The following is a 25918-nucleotide window of genomic DNA, read 5'->3' as shown; positions in this document are numbered from 1 at the left end:
ACACACACACACACAGAATGACTGTAGTTATGGGGTCACTGTAAGACTTCAATGGATAAATTTCAAGCACTTAGCACTTTCTTAAGACAGAGTAAGTATTCTATAAATGGCTGTCAATCATCATCAGTAAGATTAAGCAACAAGAATATGTGTACAGTATTGGAGCTATGAGAATAGAAACAAAAATATATAAGGATACGCTTCAAGTAAATTATATCAGCAAAGACGAACTTCTACATACACACATAAAGCCTAATCAAGAAGTAAACCATGGGGTCTAAAGAATTCAAGAATGGTGAAACTAAGAAGGGTTTTGATGGAAATTAAAGCTGTGCCTTGAAAAATGAATAGGGCTTAAGAATTAAGTCACTAAAGAAATAAAGAAGATAAGCTCAAGCAGGAAACTGGGAATAAGTATCTGCATATAGGAGTCAATGAAGGGACTCTCTTGAGAAAAAAGAACATATCAGAGGGTGGTAGAAAATAAGTTTTAATTGAGGGAACAGGAAACGTCTACCTATGTGAAAGGTGATCATTGCAGGTTCTTCGAGGATAAAGATTCATGAGAGTTATGTTTCACAAAAATGATATGGACCAAGGAAAGCTAGCATCAAGAACATATTACAGTGAAGCAGAATAACTAGGTAACCCAGAGAGGTATGCAGATAGGTAAGTGTAGATCGAAGCAATTACACTAGAATATGATGCTCTTTACCAAAGTTGGGTTATTTAGAACTCAAAGTGTATACATTTGGCTTAATTTTATGATCATTTGCAATTATACTATGTTATATATATATGTTTTATTTAATACATATTTATACTAAATATATATATCAATCTTATACAATTATTTAAAATTATAATCATTTAAATTTTATATTATATGTATATGCGAACGTTGCCTTGTGTTAAGTGATAATGATGACAGCGATGTGTTTTACACATTCGTATCCTCAATCATCCATCTGCTCCCAAACTTTTCACTGGCAAAATGGTTAGAAAGAAAGGAGGCTGTGCACTGGCATTGCTCTGATAGCTGTGGAAAGCATTCACTGATGGCTGGTGTCCCACTTCCAACCTCTAACAGTGGACCCTGGGGTTTTGAAAAGCTAAGGGATAAAAACTAGGTTCAAGGCACTTCCATTGTCTTTATACATTTCATCTCATGTCCTGAATGTCAAAGAACTGCTGATATGAACTCCAAACAAGAGATCATTTTGAAGGCAAAATTCAATTTTATATTTTCTTCTGAAAATTTCACAACAGGGTTAAGTGAGACTCTTTCTTTTTTAAGTTCTAGTGACAAAGTTAGCAGAGTTTAATGTACAGAAGGGATTTATTAGGCATTGGACCAAGTCAAATCTTGGTTAAAAAATATGTAAACAGGATTTTTGAGGTGCTGAATCCTATTTTAATTTGTTCTTTAACCCCGATGAGCAGCGATCCAAATGTTTCAGCATGTAAAATGAACTCCTAATTAAGAAAACATTCTTTTTCTTATAACCAATAATACCTTAGATTTCAATGCTTTGTCTACAAAGTATCAGGCAGCTGTAATTCTGCCTGGATAAGTTTATATTATGACATACAAGCAAATGCTGCTAACTTTGGGAGAATAGATACTTTATGAAGACACATACTCTTGTTATCCTGCTGATGTAGCTGACCCTCACCAACTTGGAGAATTAGGGTTAGAATTAAGGTAAATACAGCAAACTACTTTGATAGCATAATTTCCAGCTTAAGAATTTAAGAACTTAAAGGAGGTATTGGGGTTAGATTAACTAAAAAACCCATAGAAATAACCTTTTAATGGTATATTTCTGAAATATGTGAAACAATGTCTTCAGAGCTTAACAATTCTTATATTCATTAAAAATGAAATGTTAAAGACAGCAAGCTAAATTATGAAAATACCAAGGGTATCCTACACAATTTAAGTAAATAATAATAATTATTTTGAAGTTGGCTCATTTGCATCCTTTGCTTCTTCAGGGATCCCTCCTCTAGAGTTTCAGAAAGAAGCTTGCATATGCATTTTACTTTGTCCCAGAAAATATGCACGTAAAGAGTTACTTTCCATGGCCTGTCCTTGTTCCGAAGGTTGAAAACCATTTTTTTGTTTGACTTGGAGTTAAATTCCACATCCCATCTCTCACTTTAGTCCCAGACATTAAGTGTAATCTGGACATGTATATCCAAAAACATTTTAGAAAACTTGTAGCATACTTAAGGACCAGTGTGTTTCTCCATATTTCTGTCTCTCAAAACTTTATTGCAAAAAAAAAAAAAGCAACAAAAGAAGAAGTTGCACTTCATCAAAAGCACATTTGTACTTCAAAGGACACTATCAAGAAAGTGATAAGGCAATCCACAGAACAAGAGGAAATATTTACAAATCACATCTGATAAGGGACTCTATCCAACATAAATAAAGAACATACACAGCCCAATAACCAGAAGTAAATTTTTTTAAATGGACAAAGGATCTGAACAGACATTTCTCAAAAGAAGATATACAAATGGATAATACGCACATGAAAAGACACTGAGTGTCATTAAGGAAATGCACACCAACATCACAATGAAAGACCAAAGACCGCTTCACACTCTTTAGGGTGACTATAATCAGAAAGCAGTAATAAGAAGTGTTAAGAATGTGGAGAAACTGGAACTCTGATGAATTGCTAGTGGGAATGTAAAATAGTGCAGCTACTTTGGAAAGCAGTCTGGCATATCTTCATAAGGCTGAACATTAAGTTACTGTATGATCTAGCAATTCCATTTCTAGGAATATACCTAAGAGAAATGAAAACACATTACACAAAAATTTGTACACAAATGTTTCAAAGCAGCATTATTCGTAATAACCACAAAGGGAAAACACCCCAAATATCTACTAAATAATGAAAAGATAAATAAAATATAGTATATCTATACAAAGGAATATTATTTAGCAATGAAAATGAATTAAGTACTGACACATATTACAACATGGATGAATCTCATTACTTTAAGTGAAGGTTAAGTTTTTCACAAAAGATCACATATTGTAAGATTCTATTTACACTAAAAGTCCAGAATAGGCAAGTTTATAGAGATAGGAAGTAGATTAGTGATTGCATGGTGCTGAAGCAGGTGCAGAGGAAGGAGCTGGTTTGGAGGAAATGAGGAAGTAACCATGTGACTGCTAATGAATGGGAGATTTCTGAAGTAATAAGAAGTTTCTAAAATTGATTCGATTATGGTGATAGTTGTACAACTCTAAATACATTAAAACCATTAAATTGTATACATCATACAGGTGGATTTTATGGTATGTGATTTATATCTCAATAAAACTTTTTAAAGTTTATTGCAAACTCCTATTACCCTTGCTCTGTCTTTTGCTATAACTTCCTTTCCTAAACTCCAGTCAAAATTTCTTCATTATATAATTGTTCCCAGTAAAAATGCAGGTAATTTATATGGGCTAGAGGCAAAAAGTTTCCAAAAAGGTATACAGAAGTGAACCTAAATATTCCAAACTTACACCAGGGAAACTTTCAGGTAGGAGAACGTTTTGCCTTCAGGATCTGTCATCCATTGATAAGATTAATGATTCCTCCTCTTCCTATCCACAGACTTGTGTTTGCTTATAAATGAAATGTGGAGAACAGTATGGAGGTTCCGTAAAAAATTACAAATAGAGCTACCATATGATCCATCAATCCCACTCTTGGACACATATCCAGAGAAAAAGTTGGCTCGAAAGTATACATGCACCCCAATATTCATCACAGCACTGTTTACAATAGCCAAGACATGGAAGCAACCTAAGCATCCATCAACAGATGAATGAATAAACAAGATTCATCTTCTTTATTCATCTTCTTTATATATACATCTTCTTTATATATAGATGTATATATGTGTAATATCTACAATGGAATACTACTCAGACATAAAAAGGAATGAAATAACGCCATTTGCAGCAACATGGATGGACCTGGAGATTATCATACTAAGTGAAGTAAGTTAGACAGAGAAAGACAAATATCATATGATATCACTTATATGTGGAATCTAAAAAAAAGATACAAATGAACTTATCTACAAATCAGAAACAGACTCACAGACTTAAAGAATGAACTTATGGTTACCGGGGGGAAGGGTGAAGGGGGAGGGATAGTCTGGGAGCTTGGGATTGACATTTACACACTGCTCTATATAAAATTGAAAACCAACAAGGACCTACTGTATAGCACAAGGAACTCTGCTTAATATTCTGTAATAATCTAAATGGGAAAAGAATTTGAAAAAGAATAGAAAAAATCAATGACAAAAAAACGCAATAGGAGCTATGAAAAAATTTTAAAAGATCATGCTGTGCAAAAAAAACACAATGAAATGTGAACACATACAAGGTTTTTGTTTTAGAAAAGTAAAGCCTCTTTTTATACGGATACATAGGATGTTGGAATCAGAAGCAATTTTTTTTTAAAGAGCAGATGCCTCTATTAATAAATATTCATGTGCCAGAGAATTAGAAAGCTGAAAGTACATTTATAACATTACTAAATAAATAGCACTGTCCTTATTGCATGTTTAATAATGCTATTAGTATGGTAAATATACAGAAAGCTCAGATTCATTACATTTTTAGTATTTTTAAATGTCTTCTTAACAGCTTTAGAAATAAGGATCCAAGTTAGAAATGTTCCCCTGTATGTTATTTTCTTTGAATTCCCATTCAAACTTTAAAGTGTAACTATTTTTTTTAAAATAAGTTTAAATGCCGGCTAATCTGATGGAAAAACTGTTGGGTGCTGCAGATGTTTTGTCTATGTACACTGCATACATTTTTGTTGTTTTCCTTTCTGCTCTGCTTTTCCTTTCAGACATCAGAACATTAAACAGAACCACACTAAAGGTCAATTTGATGTAGAAATAGCCGAATTTCCAACGTTCTCCCCAGTTGTTTTACACATTTAAAACTCAAAATGTTAAATAAACTGTGAAAATAAATGTACTTATTTAATTTCTTAAAACACTTCAAATTTTTTAGGCTAGAGTTGTCACTTGAAAAAACACCGAAGAGCCAATCTTAATAGAATTCATTTAACTTCATGGCACATCTGCCATTTGGAAACTTTTTTTTTTCTTCTGAACATAGCTTAATGAACCTTTTACCTTGCATTCAGTATCCACTGAGGATCACTATAAGACAAAGTCTTAAGTCAATGTACTTAATTACAGTCATCACATGTTATTATGTATTGTTATATAACACCATACGCCAATTATCAGGTGACTTCGATAGTGAATGAACACACATCTGCACAGATATATCACTTGTACTACAGACCTAGATTTGAACAGTATTTTTGAAAATAAACAGTACTTTTAAAGTATTTGCATTTGAGACACTGACTAAACACATCATAGATTTTATTTTATTTTTTAACATCTTTATTGGAGTATAATTGCTTTACAGTGGTGTGTTAGTTTCTGCTGTATAACAAAGTGAATCAGCTATACATATACATACATCCCCATATCTCCTCCCTCCTGCGTCTCCCTCCCACCCTCCCTATCCCAACCCTGTAGGTGGACACAAAGAACGGAGCTGATCTCCCTGTGCTATGCGGCTGCTTCCCACTAGCTATCTATTTTACATTTGGTAGTGTATATATGTCAATGCCACTCCCTCACTTCATCCCAGCTTCCCCTTCCCCTTCCCCATGTCCTCAAGTCCATTCTCTATGTCTGCATCTTTATTCCTGTCCTGCCCCTAGGTTCTTCAGAACCATTTATTTTTAGATTCCATATATATATGTGTTAGCATATGGTATTTCTTTTTCTCTGACGTACTGCACTCTGTATGAAAGTCTCTAGGTCCATCCACCTCACTACAAATAACTCAGTTTTGTTTCTTTTTATGGTTGAGTAATATTCCATTGTATATATGTGCCACATCTTCTTTATCCATTCATCTGTCAGTGGACACTTAGGTTGCTTCCATGTCCTGGCTATTGTAAATAGACCTGCAATGAACATTGTGGTACATGACTCTTTTTGAATTATGGTTTTCTCAGGGTATATGCCCAGTAGTGGGATTGCTGGGTCATATGGTAATTCTATTTTTAGTTTTTTAAGGAACCTCCGTACTATTCTCCATAGTGGCTGTATCAATTTACATTCCCACCAACAGTGCAAGAGGGTTCCCTTTTCTCCACACCCTCTCCAGCATTTATTGTTTGTAGATCTTTTATAGATTTTAAAACAATATTGTATTAAGTATAACAGTGTCAACTGTTCCCTACTTATGTCTTGATATTAGACTATGTTTCAATGTATCAAGCAGAACATCTAAAATAAAACAGACTGATCATTGCATTTAGACATCAAAACACATTCAGTCCAAAGTAATTTAATGTTTGACTTCCTGAAAGATGAGGTAAATAACAAGCCAAGATATGCCTAATATTTATTCATGAAGTATTAGTGGGTTTGTCATTCATCCAGTGTCCTGTCCCACTTTACAGTCATCCAAATTTATCCTGTGTTCTGTCCCCTTTGTTTTTCTCAGTCCTTAATGCTGCTTCTAGCCATAATTAGTCTCTATTACACACTGTTAACAGAGTTACCTTTTAAAATTAAGCATTTTTGGTTTTGTTTCTGTCCTTCTTAAGAACCTCCTCTAAATACCCATTCTCTAGAATAAAGGGAAAATTTTTTTTAGCATGAAATACAAGGTTTGGCATACACATCTCAATCTACCTTTCATGTCTCATCTAATTTTTTATTATGATGTTGTTGGTTTGTAAATTGGTCCCTGTACATGGAGGGCAAGGAGAGGCTGCAGAAAGAGGGAGATGGCTCTAGATTGTTAGGTTGCAGGTTTAATAAGCAAGGCTTATTATGGGGCTTGTCTTGGGTGGGCACAAGATGAATAGAGCTCCGTACCACCGCCCCCCCTCCAGAATCTTAAACGTTTTGTAATAGAGGACTTAACTGGCCTCAGTCACATATAATATGCCGATGGTCTCAACAGCATATTTTCTCAGAGCTGCATCCTTGAAAATGGTCTTCACTGTAAGAACGCTGGGCAGAATGTACATTCCATGGACAAGGACTCCCATTGCTAGAGTCCAGCTCATGGGTCAACCAGCAGTCATATCCTCTCAGAGGTCTCCTCCAACAAACATTTTATATACACATAATGAATATCTGTGCACTCATTACCCAGCTAAGGAATCTACTTTATATATTCCGAGATGTTTACTTTTTTCCCCACATATTCTAATATCTCCAAACTCATATCAAGTCTTTACAATTGCCCTACCCCAGGTGGCATTTGTGACATACTTTCACTAGTTTGTTCATGTGCTAAATTGGTTATTATTCTGGACCTGATTAGACAACTGTAGTCCCTTCTAGGTTTCAAGTTATTGAGCCACTGAACGATGATTTTAGAAAAAACTAGGATCCTGGTTGTTGTTAAAAAAAAAACCTTCCATTGATAATTTTTGACAAATTCAGGAAATTATCAGCATCAAAACTTGCAGAATGGGTGTCACAGGCTTGGAAGAAAGGCCCAGAGACAATCATGGAGCACTTTTAATGGATCCTGTATCACTACCTCTCTTCATGGTAGAGAGAGGGTTACTGCATGAAGAAATACAGGCATTAACCACTCTGAGTCAAAAAGAGATTTGAATGAGTCATTCTCTGAATGTAAAATGTTTTAGAAAAGGCTTATTTTGCTTATATTTTCTTTTTTATGAATGATATAAAATGTATAAAGAATGATTTAAAAAAAGTTTGTGTCAAGAACCCTAAAAGGGTTCTTTCAGTAAGTATAAAAATTCTCCATTTTTCCTTCTTAGAGATACATAAAATAATAGTGTGCCTTACAATGATTCAGTGACATGAAGCGTTTGACAGCTTCACCACTGATGTTTTGGACAAGGTGCTTAACCACTCTGAACTTCAATTTCCTCATCTGAAAATTGATGATAATACTAGAACCCAGCTTTTTGTGAAGATTAAAGGATTTAAAACAGTCTTGACATGAAATAAGGTTTTATAGTGTTGCTTGTATGTCTAACACCTACTCTATTCCTCCATAAATACTTTTGTCTTCTCATACTTCCTCTCTTCCTTCTTCTCCCCCTTTCTATCCTCCTGCTCCTTTTTCTCCTTATTTTTCTTCTATTATGGAGAATATTTAACACACATCAAAGTAGAGAAAAATATATTAACCATCAACCCCTGGTAATCATCACCCAGCTGACCATCAACTTAACCATATCCACATTCCTATCAACTCTCACTCATATTATTTTGGAAAAAAATAAAAAATAAACAATCTCAAACCAAAAAACTCAGACATAGTTTACATGTAATTATTTTAGTATATAGTTCTAAATAATAAGGACTAATTTTTAACATAACTACAATTATTCACCTAAAATAACATTAATTCTCTAATATTATCTAGGGAGTATCTAGGGAGTGTTCAAATCACAAATAGTTTTGGAGAATTATAATTATACGTGATATACTCCAGTGGAAAAGCTGTAGAGTCAATGTATTTATTTCACACACAAAAATGTTTCAATAACAAGATTAAGATTATGGAGTAGAATGAGGAAATAATAACAGCATTACCCAGAATATCAGATTTCCCTAACTTTAATGGATGGTAATGGGTGGTATGTAATAGACACTGAAAATCTGGCTTTGGGAATATTTTTGATAAATAAAGAAAATCTGGCCTAAAATACCTTATATATCACCAGATATGTTCTTGTATTTTAGTAGCTTTGGTTAGCATTATGTTAGATCATTATAACTTTGAGAGATGTTAGTCAAAAGTTATTAGCGGGCTTCCCTGGTGGCACAGTGGTTAGGAATCTGCCTGCCAATGCAGGGGACATGGGTTCGAGCTCTGGTCCGGGAAGATCCCACATGCCGTGGAGCAGCTAAGCCCGTGTGCCACAACTACTGAGCCTGCACTCTGCAGCCTGCGAGCCACAACCGCTGAGCCTGTGTGCCACAGCTACTGAAGCCTGCGCACCTAGAGCCCGTGCTCCGCAACGGGAGAGGCCACCACAGTGAGAAGCCCACGGACCGCAGTGAGGAGTGGCCTCCACTCGCCACAACTGGAGAAAGCCTGTGCGCAGCAACAAGGACCCAACATAGTCAAAAATAAATTAAAAAAAAAGAAGTTATTAGCATTTATTCTAAAAAAATACTAGTCACATCTATTTCATCTTGTTCTTTACTGCATCTTTTAGAAATATAATTTTTGGTAAAATTCATTCACTAATTTAACAAATGGTTATTGAGCGTCTACTATGTGCTTCCAGGTACACTTCTAGACACATGAGATAGAGCAATGAAGAGAACAGCAAAGTCCTTGCCCTCGTGAAACTTACTTCTCATGTGGTACAAAAAACAATAAAACAAAAATTCAAATATATATTATATGCAGTATAACATATATAATATGTAATATAAATATACATAGGATATGAAATGGTGCATAGATGGAAAAAAGTCCTGAATAGAGATAGAAACTGGGACTTAGCTGGGGGCAGGGGGAGGGCTTACAGTTTTAAATAGTTGGTCAAAGAAGTCTTAACTGAGGTTCTTTTTATAATGATCATTCCATTCCAATCACTGTCTTACATGAGGAAGATGTCTAATAATAATGAATATTCAGTGGCATGTAACCACTGGTTTCCATTAAATTCTCCTCTTGGGTAGCAGTGAATATAAACTCTGAAATTTAGCCGTAGGTCAAGCTGGCCATCTAGGATTTATTTGAAATAAAACTGCAGCACTGACTTCAAATATATCCTTCACAATGCTTCAGAAAAAATAAAAATATAATTCATGCCACTAACAAGGTTAAAAAAATAGCACTCAAACATTTTCACTTCAGTTCAGACAAGTAACTGTATTAGGACAAAGAACCTAGGAAGAAGCCTCCACTCTGATGCTCCAGGTAACTGTGGTAACCCCTCTTTAGAGCTACTGAATTACACTGTCTGTGTGACTACCTTCAACATGACTTAGAATCATGATTTACAAGAGAAATATAGAGCTGTTCTGTTTTCCCATGACTGATCTCAAAGCTGTAGGATCATCTCTCTTGCAGTCACTTCTATGCTACAGGACCAAATAAACCTTTTTCAAGGCAACATTAATAACATAATAAATGTTGGTCCCGTTTAACACTTTCAAATATAAAACAAACAAAACTGATTTTAGCTTTAGAAAAAGAAAGCCATTACTGACCCAATAGTGTCTCATTAATAACTGAGGACTGGAGGCAATTGTACTATTCAATTTGCAAGTTTGGCCTCAAAAATCTTTAATGGTATTAAAAAAAATCACTGTGTGCCAAGGAGGTTGTAAAGAGGCCAGCAATCTCAAAACACTGCTGATTAGGAGTATGAATGAGACCAACACTTTTGGAAACACAATTTAAGAAAATGTATCAAAGGTCTTAAAATGTCTACAGCTGTAATCTACTTTGTACAATCTAGCCTGAGGAATTAAAAGAAAATGGAATAAAATTGTCATTGCAATTATTTGTAAAGAATTAGAATGGCTCTTTTCTTTTTAAACCTCTACTACCTTTTCAATTTTCACTACCTAACCTATACTACAGTTATTATCAGCAGCAAGAAAGGCAATTGGAAACCTTTTAAAGACACATGTCACAATAAGCATTCTAGTAGTGGTATTTGTCTAAGATGGAGAGGTCATCCTCTTCTTATTTTTATTTTTTGTTTGGTTGTTTTGTTTGTTTTGTTTTTTTTTTTGCGGTACGCAGGCCTCTCACTGTTGTGGCCTCTCCCGTTGCGGAGCACAGGCTCCGGACGCACAGGTTCAGCGGCCATGGCTCATGGGCCCAGCCGCTGCGTGGCATGTGGGATCTTCCCGGACCGGGGCACGAACCTGTGTCCCCTGCATCAGCAGGCGGACTCTCAACCACTGCGCCACCAGGGAAGCCCCATCCTCTTTTTAAATTGGAGAGCTAACTCAGTCAATAATATAAAATCCAAAGAAGGGAAAGAATTCTTACCAGAGGTCTTTAGCATGACCATTTTGTTTTAGACAGGCCTAGATAATTTGACATGGCCTCAAATGTTGATATCCAATTAATTTTTTCTTGTCTAATAAAATTAACTATAAAAATGACAACACGTAGCATTTATGAAGAATTTACACACCATGCCTCTAGTCTCATTAAAACCATTTTGAAATTTATTCTTTAATGATCCTCACATTCAGATAAGGAAACCAAGACTTTGAAAGGTTGGTCACTTGCCTATGATCACAGATACTAAGGGGCAGGATGAGGATGCAAATTCAAGACACAAGATTTCCTACTTCCTAACCCAATGCTATACTGTCATCCTTGGTGTAAAGGCTCTCAAGCTCTTCCAGCATTCTTGAATGATAGTTGAAGTAAAATTTCCATGGCAAACTCTACAGCCTATTGTGATGTTGTGGCTTTTACACCATGACCATATTTTCTGAATCACAAGACTTGCCTACATCGTCTAACAAGTTCAAGCATTCTTACAGGGACAAAATATAGAATACATGAAGTGGAAATAGTCCTGAAAAGACAGACATACAACTGCTTCACCATATAGTTGAAAATATAGCACTTGTTACTAAAAAAAAAAAAAAAAAAAATCTGAAAGTTATTCCTGAAACACTGAGGACAAGACTCAATAAATTACCTGGGACCTGAATAAGTATTTCATCTCTTTTTATATTTTGCATTGCTCAAACTTTCCTTTTTCTTTATCATCCTTTTGGTGCTGTTTCTCTCATTTTTGTCTCAGCTTTTTCACAAATCTCATTTCCTTTAAATATATGCCCTAACCAGCGTTGCTGCCAGGCACTGGTGGCTGTGTACACTTGGCCTGATAACATTCTGTAGTTAACTGATACAACCAATTAATTAATGCATGTACATATATACACACCAAACGTGACAACCTTGTCATGCATGAGATATAGTTTAAATACAATAATCATTTTATACAGGAGCATTATAAATGTGTTAATCTCCCCAGGAGGTATGTAAGTATAATATATGTAAATAATTCCAAATGTATAATATTTGTGTATGTAAACAAATAGATTTTTATATGAAAAACTATGCACACAAATGACAGACACCAAAAAGAAAAATATGACTTCCTTATTAACTGATAACTGGACAATGGAGACAATAGAGCAAAGCAGCCTTTGAAAAGCAAATTATAAGATTATGCCTCCAAAAATAAATGTAAAGGAATTCAAGATATAATAGCATGCATTTAAAAGACCTTAACCCAATTCACACAACTAAAATAGAGTTGAAAACATCATTAAAACAAGTCAGACTTACTCCATGGCATTAGTCTGTGGTAATAATTGGGAACTTTAGGAGGCACTTGCACTTATTTAGAACATGAGAACTTGTATGTTTGTGTATTTGTCTCTGTAGTGGCACTAAATGGCACCACAGTGGCCCAAGAGGATTCTCCTTCATAGCACTATTGTGACATCAGGATAAGCCCGCTAAGTCTTCAGCACAGGCCCCTTTCAGATTTCAGACACATTTTGACCCACTGATAGAGCATCTTCTTAGATGCCCTTTGTTTCTTGACACTGACATTGTATATCTTTTTTTTAATTGAAGTATAGTTGATTTACAATGTATTAGTTCCTGGTGTACAGCAAAGTGATTCAGTTGTACATATATATACATATTCTTTTCCAGATTCTTTTCCATTATAGGTTACGAGAAGATATTGAATATAGTTCCCTGTGTTATACAGTAGGTCCTTGTTTATCTATTTTATACATAGTAGTGTGTGTATCTGTTAATTCCAAATTCCTAATTTATACCTCTCCCCACATCCCCATTTGTTAACCATAAGTTTTTCTATGTTTGTGAGTCTGTTTCTGTTTCATAAATAAGTTTATTTGCATCATATTTTAGATTTCACATATAAGTGATATCATATGGTATTTGTCTTTCTCTGTCTTACTTCACTTAGTATGCTAACCTCTAGGTCCATGAATGTTCCTGCACATGACATTATTTCATTCTTTTTTGTGGCTGAGTAATACTCCATTGTGTGTGTGTATATACATATATATATATATATATATATATGTATGTATGTATGTATATATACACCACATCTTCTTTATCCATTCATCTGTCAATGGACATTTAGGTTACTTCCACATCTTGGCTACTGTTAATAGTGCTCCTATGAACACTGGGGTGAACGTATCTTTTTGAATTAGAGTTTTCTCTGGATATATGCCCAGGAGTGGGATTGCTGGATCATACAGCAACTCTATTTTTAGATTTTTAAGGAACCTCCATACTGTTCTCCATAGTGGCTGCATCAATTTACATTCCCACCAACCGTGTAGAAGAGTTCCCTTTTCTCTACACCCTCTCCAACATCTATTATTTGTAGACTTTTTAATGATAGCTATTCTGACCAGTGTAAGGTGATACCTCATTGTAGTTTTGATTTGGATTTCTCTATTAATTAGCAACGTTGAGAATATTTTCATGTGCCTGTTGGCCATCTGTATGTCTTCTTTGGAGAACTGTCTATTCAGGTCTCCTGTACATTTTTTGATTAGGCTATTTTTTCATTATTGAGTTGTATGAGCTGATTGTATATTTTGGAAATAAATCCCTTGTTGGTTGCATCATTTGCCAATATTTTCTCTGAGTCTATAGGCTGTCTTTTCATTTTGTTTATAGTTTCCCTTGCTGTGCAAAAGCTTATAAGTTTGATTAGGTTCCACCTGTTCATTTTTGCTTGTATTTCTATTGCCTTGGAAGAGTGACCTAAGAAAACACTGGTACGAGTTATGTCAGAGAATGTTTTGCCTATGTTCCCTTCTAGGAGTTTTATGGTGCCATGTCTTATATTTAAGTCTTTAAGCCATTTTGATTTTATTTTTCTGTACAGTGTGAAGGTGTGTCCTAACTTCATGGATTTGCGTGTGGTTGTCCAGCTTTCCCAACACCACTTGCTGAATATATCTTCTTAAACAAGAGCAATGGTTCAATGAAACTCACAAAGTCCTAACAGGGTTAGTAGAGCAAGAACTGTTCAATCATACACATAATATATACATATACTAATAGTACAATATATATATCTTCATTTTTCAAATGAGTATAAATGCTATTTAGATTAACAAATACATATCTACTTTACATCGATATTAAAGTCATAGTAGCATTTCATCAGCACTTTTTGAACCAAAACAAGTAAAAAGGCCAGCTATCATAATATGGGTCTATAACAAAATAATTTATACAAAGTGTCTTCAAATTTGAAATGTTTGAGATTCACTGTATTATAGCATAATTTTATTTGAGGGAGGTGAGAACTCACTTTAAACACCTGAGAGAAAATGAGTATACTACACTTTAATAGTTATAATAGGATTATCAATTTTAAAAAGCCAGCCACTTTACTTCATCAATGAACTAGAACAACACTAGAAAATTAGGAAGGCTTATCAGTTCAAGACACTTTATGACATGTCCAGTGGTTATAATATTAATTTTTAATGAGTTCTAAACCATCTGGGAGACCCTCATTATGTGTAATAAAAGCTAACCTAATAATGTTTTAAAATTCCCCATTTCACCTAGTCATCACAGAGGTCTAGTAATTTTATGTTCAAGTCCTAATGAAAATTTATACATTTGGGTAGAATTATACAAAATATTTAAGATAACATTTTTTAAACTTATAGATTATAGACCTTTCTTAATAAAGTTTTTTGATGGCTCTTCTCCCCTCCAAATAATTAAAACATATGTGGCATATGGCAAATTTAGCCAATAAAAATTTGCTGGCAATTTTCTTAATGGTTGATCTATTTTAGAGTGGCCCATGTTTCCAGTGGAGTTTTGCCTGGAAGGTAAAAAGTACATGCTTTTCTAAAGGCATTCTGATTGCAAATTTGCTGTATCTACTAGGTGGATGTTCACTGTGCTAAAATAGAAGTAGGCCTATGTTCACAAACCAAGGAATCATAACTTTATCTCCAGTACTATTTTCTTCATAAATTTTCATACTTTCAGTTCAAGTACCAGAGTTATATCTCTCTGATGCTAAAATTTTCACTTCATTACCAAGTAGACATGATAACAAGAACTGGATTAAACTGAGTCTACCCTCAGTTACAGAGAACCCCTGGGACTCCTCCTTCCAAGTTTGGCAGAGGTAACACTGGTAGGAAGAATCTCCTAGTCCCTCTAAACCTTCACAAATGTCTTTATTGTAAGATATCTTATCACTACCTTCAGTGTTTTGTTTTTACTTCCCTTGTGTCCCTTGTGTTTTGAATACTACTCATTTAACAGTAAATTCTAAAGTTTCTTTTTAATGGTACCACTCTTAGTTCTAAAACTTCTTACATATTTCAAATAGCATCCATCCAAAACTTTTTTTAATCATCCATTGTTTCAAGGAGTTAGAAGTGCAAGTAAGCATTTTTAAAAGGTAAGAAAAATGTCAGCACATTTCTATAAGATCTGTCAGCACATTTCTATCAGGACCTTTCTTTCTCCACCCAAAACAGCAGTCAAAAACCTGTTTTTAGCAAACTAAGGATTAAGTGTGAAATGTTGCTTATGTTATTAGAATTTAAAAATCAAAGGGAAATGGAGAGTGTTCAAGATGCTGGTATAGGAGGATCCTAGAACATACACACACATCAAGAAGCTTTATAATTAAAATTGTAAAAATTAAGGATAAAGAGAAAATCCTAAAAACAGCAAAAGAAAGTTTGTTACGTACAAAGGGGAATCCCATAAAGCTATAAGAATTTTTTCAGCTGAAACTTTACAGGCCAAATGTCATGACATATTCAGAGTGCTGAAAGAAAAAACTTCCAACCAAGACATTACCTAGTAAGGTTTTCATTCAGAATTGAAGGGGAGCTCAGGAGTTTCCTAGAAAAGCAAAAACTAAAAGAGTGCTTCATGATTAAACCAGGCTTACAAGAAATATTAAAGAGACTTCAATAAGCTGAAAAGAAATGGCACTAATTAATACTAGGACAACACACGAAAGAAAAAAACTCACTGGAAAAGGTAAATATATAATAAAGGTAGGAAATTAATTAAAGCAAGCATGAAGGTTAAAAGATAAAATTAATGAAAATATCTAAAACTACAATAAGTAGTTAAGGGATGCATAAAATTAAAAGATGTAAAATGTGTCATCAAAAGTGAAAACATTAGGGGTGATTAAAAAGAAATTTGAACACATTCCAAAGCTTTAAGTTGTCACAAACTTAAAACAGACTACTATTTACATAGGATGTCATATGTGAACATAAGTAACCACAAGGAAAAATGTATAGTAAATACACAAAAGAAAATGAGATAGAAATTTAAACACTAAAGAACACCACCAAAGCACATTCGAAGAGAGAAAGAGAAGAAGAAAGGCACAAAGGAACTACAAAAACATCCAGAAAACAACTACAAAATGGTAATAAGTACATACCTATCAATAATTAAATGTAAATGGACTGAAGTCACCAATCAAAAAACAGTGTCCAAACAGATTAAAAGCAAGACCCATCTATATGCTGCCTACAAGAGATGCACTTCAGAAGGAAGAATACACACAAGGTGAAGGGACAGAAAAATACATTCCATGCAAATGGAAATGAAAGAAAGCTGGAATAGCTACTCATATCAGTCAAAATAGGTGTTAAAACAATAACTATAATAAAAGACAAAGAAGGGCATTAAATAATGATTAAGCAGTCAATCCAACAAGATATAACATTTATACATATATATATATATATATGTATCCAACAGAGAAGAACCACAACATGTAAAGCAAATATTAACAGATTTAAAGGAAGAAATTGAAAGAAATACAATAATAGCAGGGGACTTTAACACCCAACTTACATCAATTAATAGATCATCCACATGGAGCCTCAATAAAGAAACACAGGACTCTAATTCCACATTAGATCAGATGAATTAATAGATATATACAGAACATTCCATTGAAAATAGCAGAAATCACATTCTTAAGTGCATATGGAACATTCCTCAGGAGGAATTACTACACAAGTTTCAAATTCAAGAAAAATGAAATCATGTCAAGCATCTTCTCCAACCAAAATGATATGAAGCTAGAAATCAATCACAAGAAGAAAAAAGGGGAAAGCCACAGAGATGTGAAGATTAAACAACATGCTACTGAATAACCAATGGGTCATCAATCAAAGGAGAAATAAAAAAATACCTAGAGAAAAACAAATACAACATACCAAAATTTATGAGATGCAGCAAAAGTGGTTCTAAGAGGAAACTTCGTGGCAAATATAGGCCTATGTAAAGAAACAAGAAAATTTTCAATCTAAATTTATATCTAAAGGAACTAGAACAAGAACAAATGAAGCCCAAAATTAGTATAAGGAAGGAAAAGACAAAAATTGGAGTGGAAACAGAGACTTAAAAAAAAAAAAAAGAAAAGGTCAATAAAACCAAGAGCTGGTTCATTGAAAAGGAAAAAATCAACAAATCTTTATCTACACTACCCAAATAAAAAGGAGAGAGGACTCAAAATCAGATGAAAGAGAAGTTACAAATGACACCACAGAAATACAAAGGATCATAAGAGACTACTATGAACAATATAAGTCAACAAGTTGCACAAACTAGAAGAAATGGATAAATCCTAGAAGCATACAATATTTTGACTGTATCATGAAGAAATAGAAAGTCTAAGTAGACAGAATACTAGTAAGAGAATTGAAAAGGTAAAAAAAAATCTCCCCCCATCCAAAAAAAAAAAAAAAAAAAAAAACATAAGCTCAGCACCAGAAGGCTTCACTGGAAAATTCTACAAAACATTCAAGGACTTAATACCTGTCCTTCTCAAACCCTTGCAAAACACTGAAGAGGAGAGAAACTTTCCAAGCATTTTATAAAGCTGGCAGTACTCTAATACGAAAACCAGACAAGGACACCATACACAAAAAGAAAATTATAAATAAATATCTTTGATGAACATAGGATGTAAAAAAGCAAAAGTCCTCAACAAAATATCAGCAAACTGAATCCAACAATACATTAAGAGGATCATATACCATGATCAAGTGGGATTTGTTCCAAGTATGCAAGAATAGTTCAACATCCACAAAAACCAAGCAACATGATATGCCACATTAACAAAATACAGGATAAAAATCATATGATCATCTCAGCAGATGCTGAAAAACCATTTGACAAAATTCAGCATCCATTTAAGATAAAAACTCTCAACAAAGTGGGTATAAAGGGAACATACCTCAACATAATAAAGGCCATATATGACAAACCCACAGATAACATCATACTCAACGGTGAAAGGCTGAAAGCTTTTTATCAAAGATCAGAAACAAGACAAGGATGCCTACTCACACTACTTTTATTCAACAGAGTATTGGAAGTCCTTGCAATCAAACTAGAACAAAAAAAGGCATCCAAATTGGAAAGGAAGAAAGAAAACTCATTATTTCTAAATGACATGATACTATATAGAGACAACCCTAAAGAATCCACCCAAAAAAGCTGTTAGAACTGATAAATGAATTTAGTAAAGTTGCAGGATACTGAATCAATATACAGGAATCTGTGGCATTTCTATACCTAATAAACTATCAGAAAGGGAAATTAAGAAAATAATTCTATTTATAACTGCATCAGAAATAAGATACCTAGAAATAAATTTAACCAAGGAGGTGAAAGACCTGTACACTGAACATTAATAAGATACTGATGAAAACAACTGAAGAAAGCACAAATAAATGGAAAGATATCCCATGCTCATGAACTGGAAAAATATTGTTAAAGTGTCCATATTACCTAAAGCAATCTACAGATTCAATGGAATCCCTATCAAAATTCCAATGGTATATTGCACAGAACTAGAACAAATAATTCTGAAATTTGTATGGAACCACAAAAGGTCCTGAATAACCAAAACTACACTGAGAAAGAACAAAGCTGGAGGTATCATGTTCCCTGATTTCAAACTATACTACAAAGCTATATTAATTAAATCAATAATGTACTGGCACAAAAACAGATACATAGATCAATGGGACAGAATAGAGAGCCCAGAAATAAATACACACATATATGGACAATTAATTTACAACAAAGGAGTAAAGAATATACAATGGAGAAAGGACAGTCTCTTCAATAAATGGCGATGAGAAAATTGGATAGCCACATACGGAAGAATGAAACTAGCCCACTATCTTACACCACATACAAAAGTTAACTCAAAATCGATTAAAGACTTGAATGTAAGGAAGACCAGAACTCATAAAACTCCTAGGAGAAAACATAGGCCATAACGTCATGGACATCAGTCAGTGATATTTTGTGGATCTTACTCAAAGGCAGGGGAAACAAAAACAAAAATAAAAAAATGGGATTTCAAATGAAAAATCCTCTGCACAGGGAAGGAAACTATCACCAAAATGAAAAGGCCTACTGAATGGGAGAAGGTATTTCAAAATCATCTATCTGATAAGGGGTTAATATCCAAAATAAATAACGAACTCACACAACTCAGCAATAACCAGAAAACAAACAAATAAACAAAAACCTGATCAAAAAATGGGCAGAAGATCTCAATAGACTTTTTTTTTTCCAAAGAAGACATACAGATGGCCAGGAGGCACATGAAAAGATGTTCAGCATTGTTAATTATTAGGAAAATGCAAACCAAAACCACAATGAGATATATCACCTCACAACTGTTAGAATGGCTATTATCAAACATCAAAAACAGATATTGGACAGGATATGGAGAACAGTCCTCTTGGTGAGACTAAGTTGGTACAGCTACTATGGAAAACAGCATGGAGACAGCTCAAAAAAGTTAAGAAGTACCATATGATCCAGTTATTCCATTTCTGGGTATTTATCTGAAGAACACTAATTTTGAAAGATATATGCCCCACTATGTTCATTGCAGTATTATTTACAGTAGCCAACTTAAGTGTCCATTGATGGATGAATGGAGAAAGAAAATGTGGTACACACAGGCACATACACACACACACACACACACACACACACACACACACACACACAGAGAATGGAATACTACTCAGCCATAAAAACAAATGGCATCTGCCATTAACCACAACACAGATGGACCTTGAAGTATTATGCTAAGTGAAATAAGTCAGAAAAAGACAAAAACCATATGATTTCATTCATTTATGGAATCTCAAAGAACCTAAATAAAACGAAAATTCACCCATATATATGCCGATCAGTATTTACCATAGGGGAAGGGGTTGGGGATTAGATGAAATGGATGAAGGGGGTCAACTGTATGGTGATGGATGCAACTAGACTTGTGGTGGTGACCACTTTGTAGTGTATACAGGTGTCAAGTTATAATGCTGTACCCCTAAAACTTATATAATAAAAAAGAATCAATATATCAGATGGGCCTCAATATTCACAATTTATAGAATCCTAGTAAAGTTTAAGAGTAAAGTAGAGTGAATACACTTCTGTCAGAATAAACTCTAAACTCAAGGGTCCATTCTCCAAACAAGCATTTATTAACAGTATCTTCCAGGAAGAGTGTTCAAACTAATCAAGGAAAAATCCCACCTTACCAAAAATCCATCAGGGTAAAAACGGCAGTCTTATATCAGCCTACAATTCTGTCCATCAATTCCAGGTGGAGGTGGGTTTCCCCACCACCAAGCAATTTTTAGATACCAACTGGGGTCCTACAATTCAACTCAACTGTGACAACACCTGGGGATAGTGCAAGATCCCACAGGGTAAGGGCTCATTCCTTCAAGACTGCCACCTCCACACTACCACTTTAAATTCCAATCATCAGTTCAGGTTGTCACCTGTACTTCTGATCATCTGGCTATAGATTGGAGGTTCCCAAACCCTCTCCTTGGGTTTGATTAAGTTACTAGAGCAGCTCAAAGAACTCAGAGGAACAATTTAGCTACTAGATTACCTGTTTATTATAAAAGGATATAAGTGAGGAACAGCCAGATGAAAGAGACACATAAAGCAAGGTATGGGGAAAAGATGATGAGTTTCCATATCTTCTTCAGAAGGTACCATTCTTCCCAGATCTCCAGGTGTTCACCCACCTGGAAGCTCTCGAAACCCCGTCCTTTTCTGATTTTATGGAGGCTTCATTACACAGGCACAACTGATTCAACCATTGGCCATTGGTGATTGAACTCAATCCAGGGGTCAGGGAGATGAACTGAAAGTTCCAACCTGCTAATCACATGGTTGGTACTCCTGGCAAACAGCCCCCATCCTTAGGTGTGGTCCAAAGCTACCTCATTAAAAAAACAAAAGAATCCTATATCTTAGGAAATTCCAAGAGTTTTAGAAGCTCTGTGCCCAGAACAGTGGATGAAGTATACATAGTTATTATCATAAATCACAGCATCACAGAGCCCCAATTGGTCCAATCTGTTTTCTAGTTACAAGCCCTTCTGGTTTTTCTTACTGCTCAAACATGTGCTGAACATCCACTTTGTTCAGTACAAGGCACCGGATAGCACATGGAGTACACAATCCCTGCCCTCATGGAACTTCCAGTCGAGTGCAAAACTCAGATAAATAACTACATGCAGCACAGCGTGATGTTAAAGTGTGAGACTACTCAGAACAGCAGACTAACCCAAGTTTAGAGGGTCAGAAAAGAATCCTAATTAAACTTCTTCTCTCTTCATGCTGGCTACAATGTCACTCTTTGTGAAAACTGTGACTGTGTCTTTGCCTGTAATGTGGCTATCCTCTAGTCAAGCTCTCCTCCCATACACCCAGTCCTGGAGAGTGGCAGAATAGCCATCTTGTTTCAGCCATTCCAGGATGGCTACATTTCCGAATTTCTACTTGTTCTCTGGAGTGCAGTGAATATAGAAGCTCCAGGGACTAACTGAGGTTGAATCTCAAAGTACATTCTGTTACACTGTTCTCTGCTGTATATGCCTTCCTGACTTTCTTGATTCATCTCTGTTTCTCTGCTGTTCTTTGATACATGGAAACATATAACCAAGTTTAGATTCATCTTTCCAGTCACTCTGCATTATAGATAAAGGGGTAATTTTTCTCTGTTTCAGGGAATATGTTTTATAACAGTGTTATTTCCTGAATGTGCTTTTGAAGAACGTAGCCACTTCTGCACGTGTCTTTTTTGTCTCTATGACCTTTGACAAGAATTGCAGCCAGCTGCATTGAAAGAGCTTACCATATGTTGAAAACTGTCTTCTGCTCTTACATTCCTTGTTTCAAACATGAACGTGTGTCTAAAATGACTTGAATTATACAGCCTTGGTTCTTATCACTGGTAACAGGGATAGGTCTGGTAGGGAGTCATCCATTTAAACTAGGATTACCCAGACCTTGTGTGTCATTTTGGAATGTTTTAATGAATATCAGTGAATCTGATCATCAGTAGTTTAAAAAAAGTATATTCTTTTATAAACTCCATATAGATTCGTTCTTTTTTTACTCTAAGAGGAGTCTAATAGCAGGCATTAACATTTTTAAAGCAAGATTACAAGGCTCAGTGGTATACTAAAATTGATATTTGCATTTTCTGTGATTTATATTAAGACGTCAGCAAGGGAGTCCTGATAACAAAAAATAGCACTAGGTCATTCAAGCAGCACAGTGCCCAGTGGTTAAGTAAAATACCTAAGTTCTCAGTAGTAATGCCCCAGTCAGGATTTAAACTCAGTTCTGACACAAAAGTCACTTGATTTTCCAAGTCCCCTAGCTACCTTATAACAACCTTCCCTTCTTGTTAAATACTGGTTAGACGATCTGTAAGTTTATCCTCACTCCTTATTCCAATATGTACTATAAATATGTATTATCACTGTTGAACAAGAATCTTTAAATCAATAAATGATTAACTGAAGTAGTTTTTCACGCTATGTATTATTAAATCATATTCTTAAAGTAACAAAAGTCTTCTTTACACTTAAGGCTGAGCCAATTTAGTTTATATTTTACACACACAGCTCCACCAGGAAATGTTTATATGCAGAATTTTCATTGGCCCTCCAGCCTTCTCTGCCCCACTCTGCCCAGAGAAGTTGACCTGTGAGGCCTCCATCAATAAGCTCCCTAGCCCTCCAGCTTTTAGTTGGATTGGTCCAATGAAAGGCAACAGTAGGAGATCATGGGCAGAAAGAGAGTAAGACCAGAGTGTTTATCCCTCAGCTTCCTCCCTGCCAGGTCACAGCAAGCTGGGCCTCTTCCTTGACTGAAAGCCACAGCTCCTCCGGTAATGTCCTCTACACAACTCTCTTTCGAACTACTGATCCATTTTCCCCTTGCCCACTAGGCAAAGGACAATGAAGGTTTCCTTGTTGCTAGCCCTGGGACACTTTCCTTAGACCTGCCTACAACTTTTCCCCATCTGAGTATGCCCAGTTTCCTGATTGATACAATTGAAAATAAACAACATGTTCTAGACTTGGGCCTTAGACAAATGAATGTGACTAACATCATCATTTGATTTCTTAGTATGTTTGTGGACTAGAAACTACATTGTTTAAGCATATTTTCTTTTTCCTTTTCCCCAGGTTTTACTCTTTCCCTAGGATAGGTAACAAATACCTACCGTAACCCCAACAATAATGCCATCTTTACAACACAACTCCATAAACTGGCTTGTTGATTCCTGTCTCTAAAAAAGTCCGTCCACCTAAGATTTAGACAACTTCAGGACGAAGAGACCTGACGTGAATTCCTGAGGTGATCCTTGTTCCTGGGTATACAGGATTTCTGACCTTCATGCTGCTTTAACAGTTAAAGAATGTTGACTATGAACTGAGAGCTGTGCTGCAGAGATAGCAGCACAGAGTAACTCAGCAGCACCAAGGATTATGAAAACATTTGGATCACTCCGTTAAAAAGGGTTGTTTAAAAATGGTGTCATTATTAAACTTACTGATTTGGATAAATTTGACTGTAGTTGCTTAATATAAAAGATCTTATTCTAGAGTTGTCTATTGTAAACTGAAAAGGTAGAAGAACAAACTTCAAAACCAAACTGCTTACTTTTACTTTACTATTCTGTTATCTATTTTTCCTGAACTCTCACCTACTAGCTTGAGTTTCTCGGTACTGTGCATTTCCACTGCTTCAGCATAAGACCTTATCCTGCTCTATTTCACAAAAATACAGGTAGAACAAAATCATTTTATAGAAATATATTTTTAATCCCAAAGTAAAAAAATGTTCTTTAGTAAATAAAATGAGTTTCCTAGATTAAAAAAAAAATTCGACAGGTAAATTTTGCCAGTGGATTGGTTAGGATTAGGCCTATGGAATCGAAAAAAAAAACAAACAAAAAAACTAACCACATTACAGCTAGAGAAAAATGGTTCAATATCATTCTTTTGCCCTAAATAATAAAAATGCATTTATAGTTCTATAATAGTAGTAATTCCTAGCCACCACTTTGGGAGAAATAGCTGGGCAAATCAAATGTCATTCACAGTTGGGAAAAAAACACACACACCTAGCCAAACTTCCTGCCCTCCAAACAGGATGGAGAGACACTGATAACAATCATTATTACAAGTTAAGTGGTGTCACAAGCCCAAGTTCAAATTTATCTTCCCAGCATCTAGCTAAGAACTAGCTGAGCCAACAATCTCCAGAAATAAGATTACCATAGAATGAGCAAAACATCAAGGCCTATGACCTTGAGTTTCTTTATCTATCAATAATCCTGTCAGGATGGCAAGAGTACATTTTGTAACCAAAACAAGTTCCTCTGGTTTTGCTTCAAAGTGAGTTTGCTATTTCTATTACCTCACCCAATAGTCAGGCTAAAATGAGAAAAGATTCAAAGCACTGGATGTCAATTCTCTCTTCATTCAAAGTTAATGCCATACCATCTCTTTCTACTGTTCCAAGAGTTACTTTTTTTTAACTGTTAAACAAAATAAAGATTCCTTTTCTGTTTTTCTTTCTTAAACTTACCAAGAAATGTCTGTGTCTCTCTCACACCTGTGCTTAAGCTCTTCTGTTGCCGTGATGTATGGGCACAAGTCATGGTTTAAATCTCATCTGTTTGAATGCAGTTGGAGACTTCTATATTTACCGAAGCGCGTCTATCTCTTTAATGCAAGGCTTTCGTTAGAACTTAAAAATGGCCAAAATGCAGAAACATGTGAGCATTAGCTCACGGGTTAGCTACAACATATCACTTTGTGGCTTAAAAAAAATATTTTTGCACAATTGGCCAGATTAAAATGAATTATTGATTTTATTACATACCGATGGGAAATAAACAGAAGACAAAAGAAATTATCTGAGTTTCCTGAGGCTGAAAAAGGTCTAAAGTTTAGAAGTCTCTTGACTCAAATGTGGGCACTGCCACTGTCTTTTTCCTCACATTCTCTTTCTTCCTACATGGAAGTGTAAAGTACTAATTCCTTTTGCCACCACTGTAGGCAGCCTTAGAGGAAGAACACAAGGCTGTGTATTTGAGGTGTTTATGAATGAGGACTGTAGACAGGAAAACATGTAACAGCAATAGACATCTGTAATTGAATATTTCTCTATTTAAAATTCCAGTTTAGATTTATTTTCTCAGTTTATTTTCACTGAATAATAAAACCAACTGATGACAATCCTGCTCACAGAACGCTTTCCCTACTGCTTAAATTACTGACTTATGAAAAGACCATTAGCTTTTTCATCGGCACATGAACTAATTCCAATTCACGTAGGTCGGTCCGACTGCTAATATTTCCCGGCATTTTAATGAGTGCTATTGTCCTGCTCTGCTCTTTTCTTAACTGCATCATATTC

The 25918-nt window shown here is 35.1% G+C and overlaps 1 protein-coding gene across 1 annotated transcript in view; it reads right to left on the bottom strand.

Moving 5' to 3' along the window:
* Positions 1-25157, bottom strand: part of NAALADL2 (N-acetylated alpha-linked acidic dipeptidase like 2) — an 862695-nt gene extending 837538 nt beyond the window's left edge. The window contains 1 exon segment of the mRNA XM_065875821.1: positions 25085-25157. Within this exon segment, the coding sequence (XP_065731893.1) occupies positions 25085-25157 (73 nt within the window).
* Between the last annotated feature and the right edge of the window lie 761 nt (positions 25158-25918).

Source organism: Phocoena phocoena, chromosome 4, assembly GCF_963924675.1.
Source record: "Phocoena phocoena chromosome 4, mPhoPho1.1, whole genome shotgun sequence".
Taxonomy (NCBI): domain Eukaryota; kingdom Metazoa; phylum Chordata; class Mammalia; order Artiodactyla; family Phocoenidae; genus Phocoena; species Phocoena phocoena.
The sequence above is the reverse complement of the archived record's forward strand: the minus strand, read 5'-3'. Positions and strand labels throughout refer to the sequence as shown.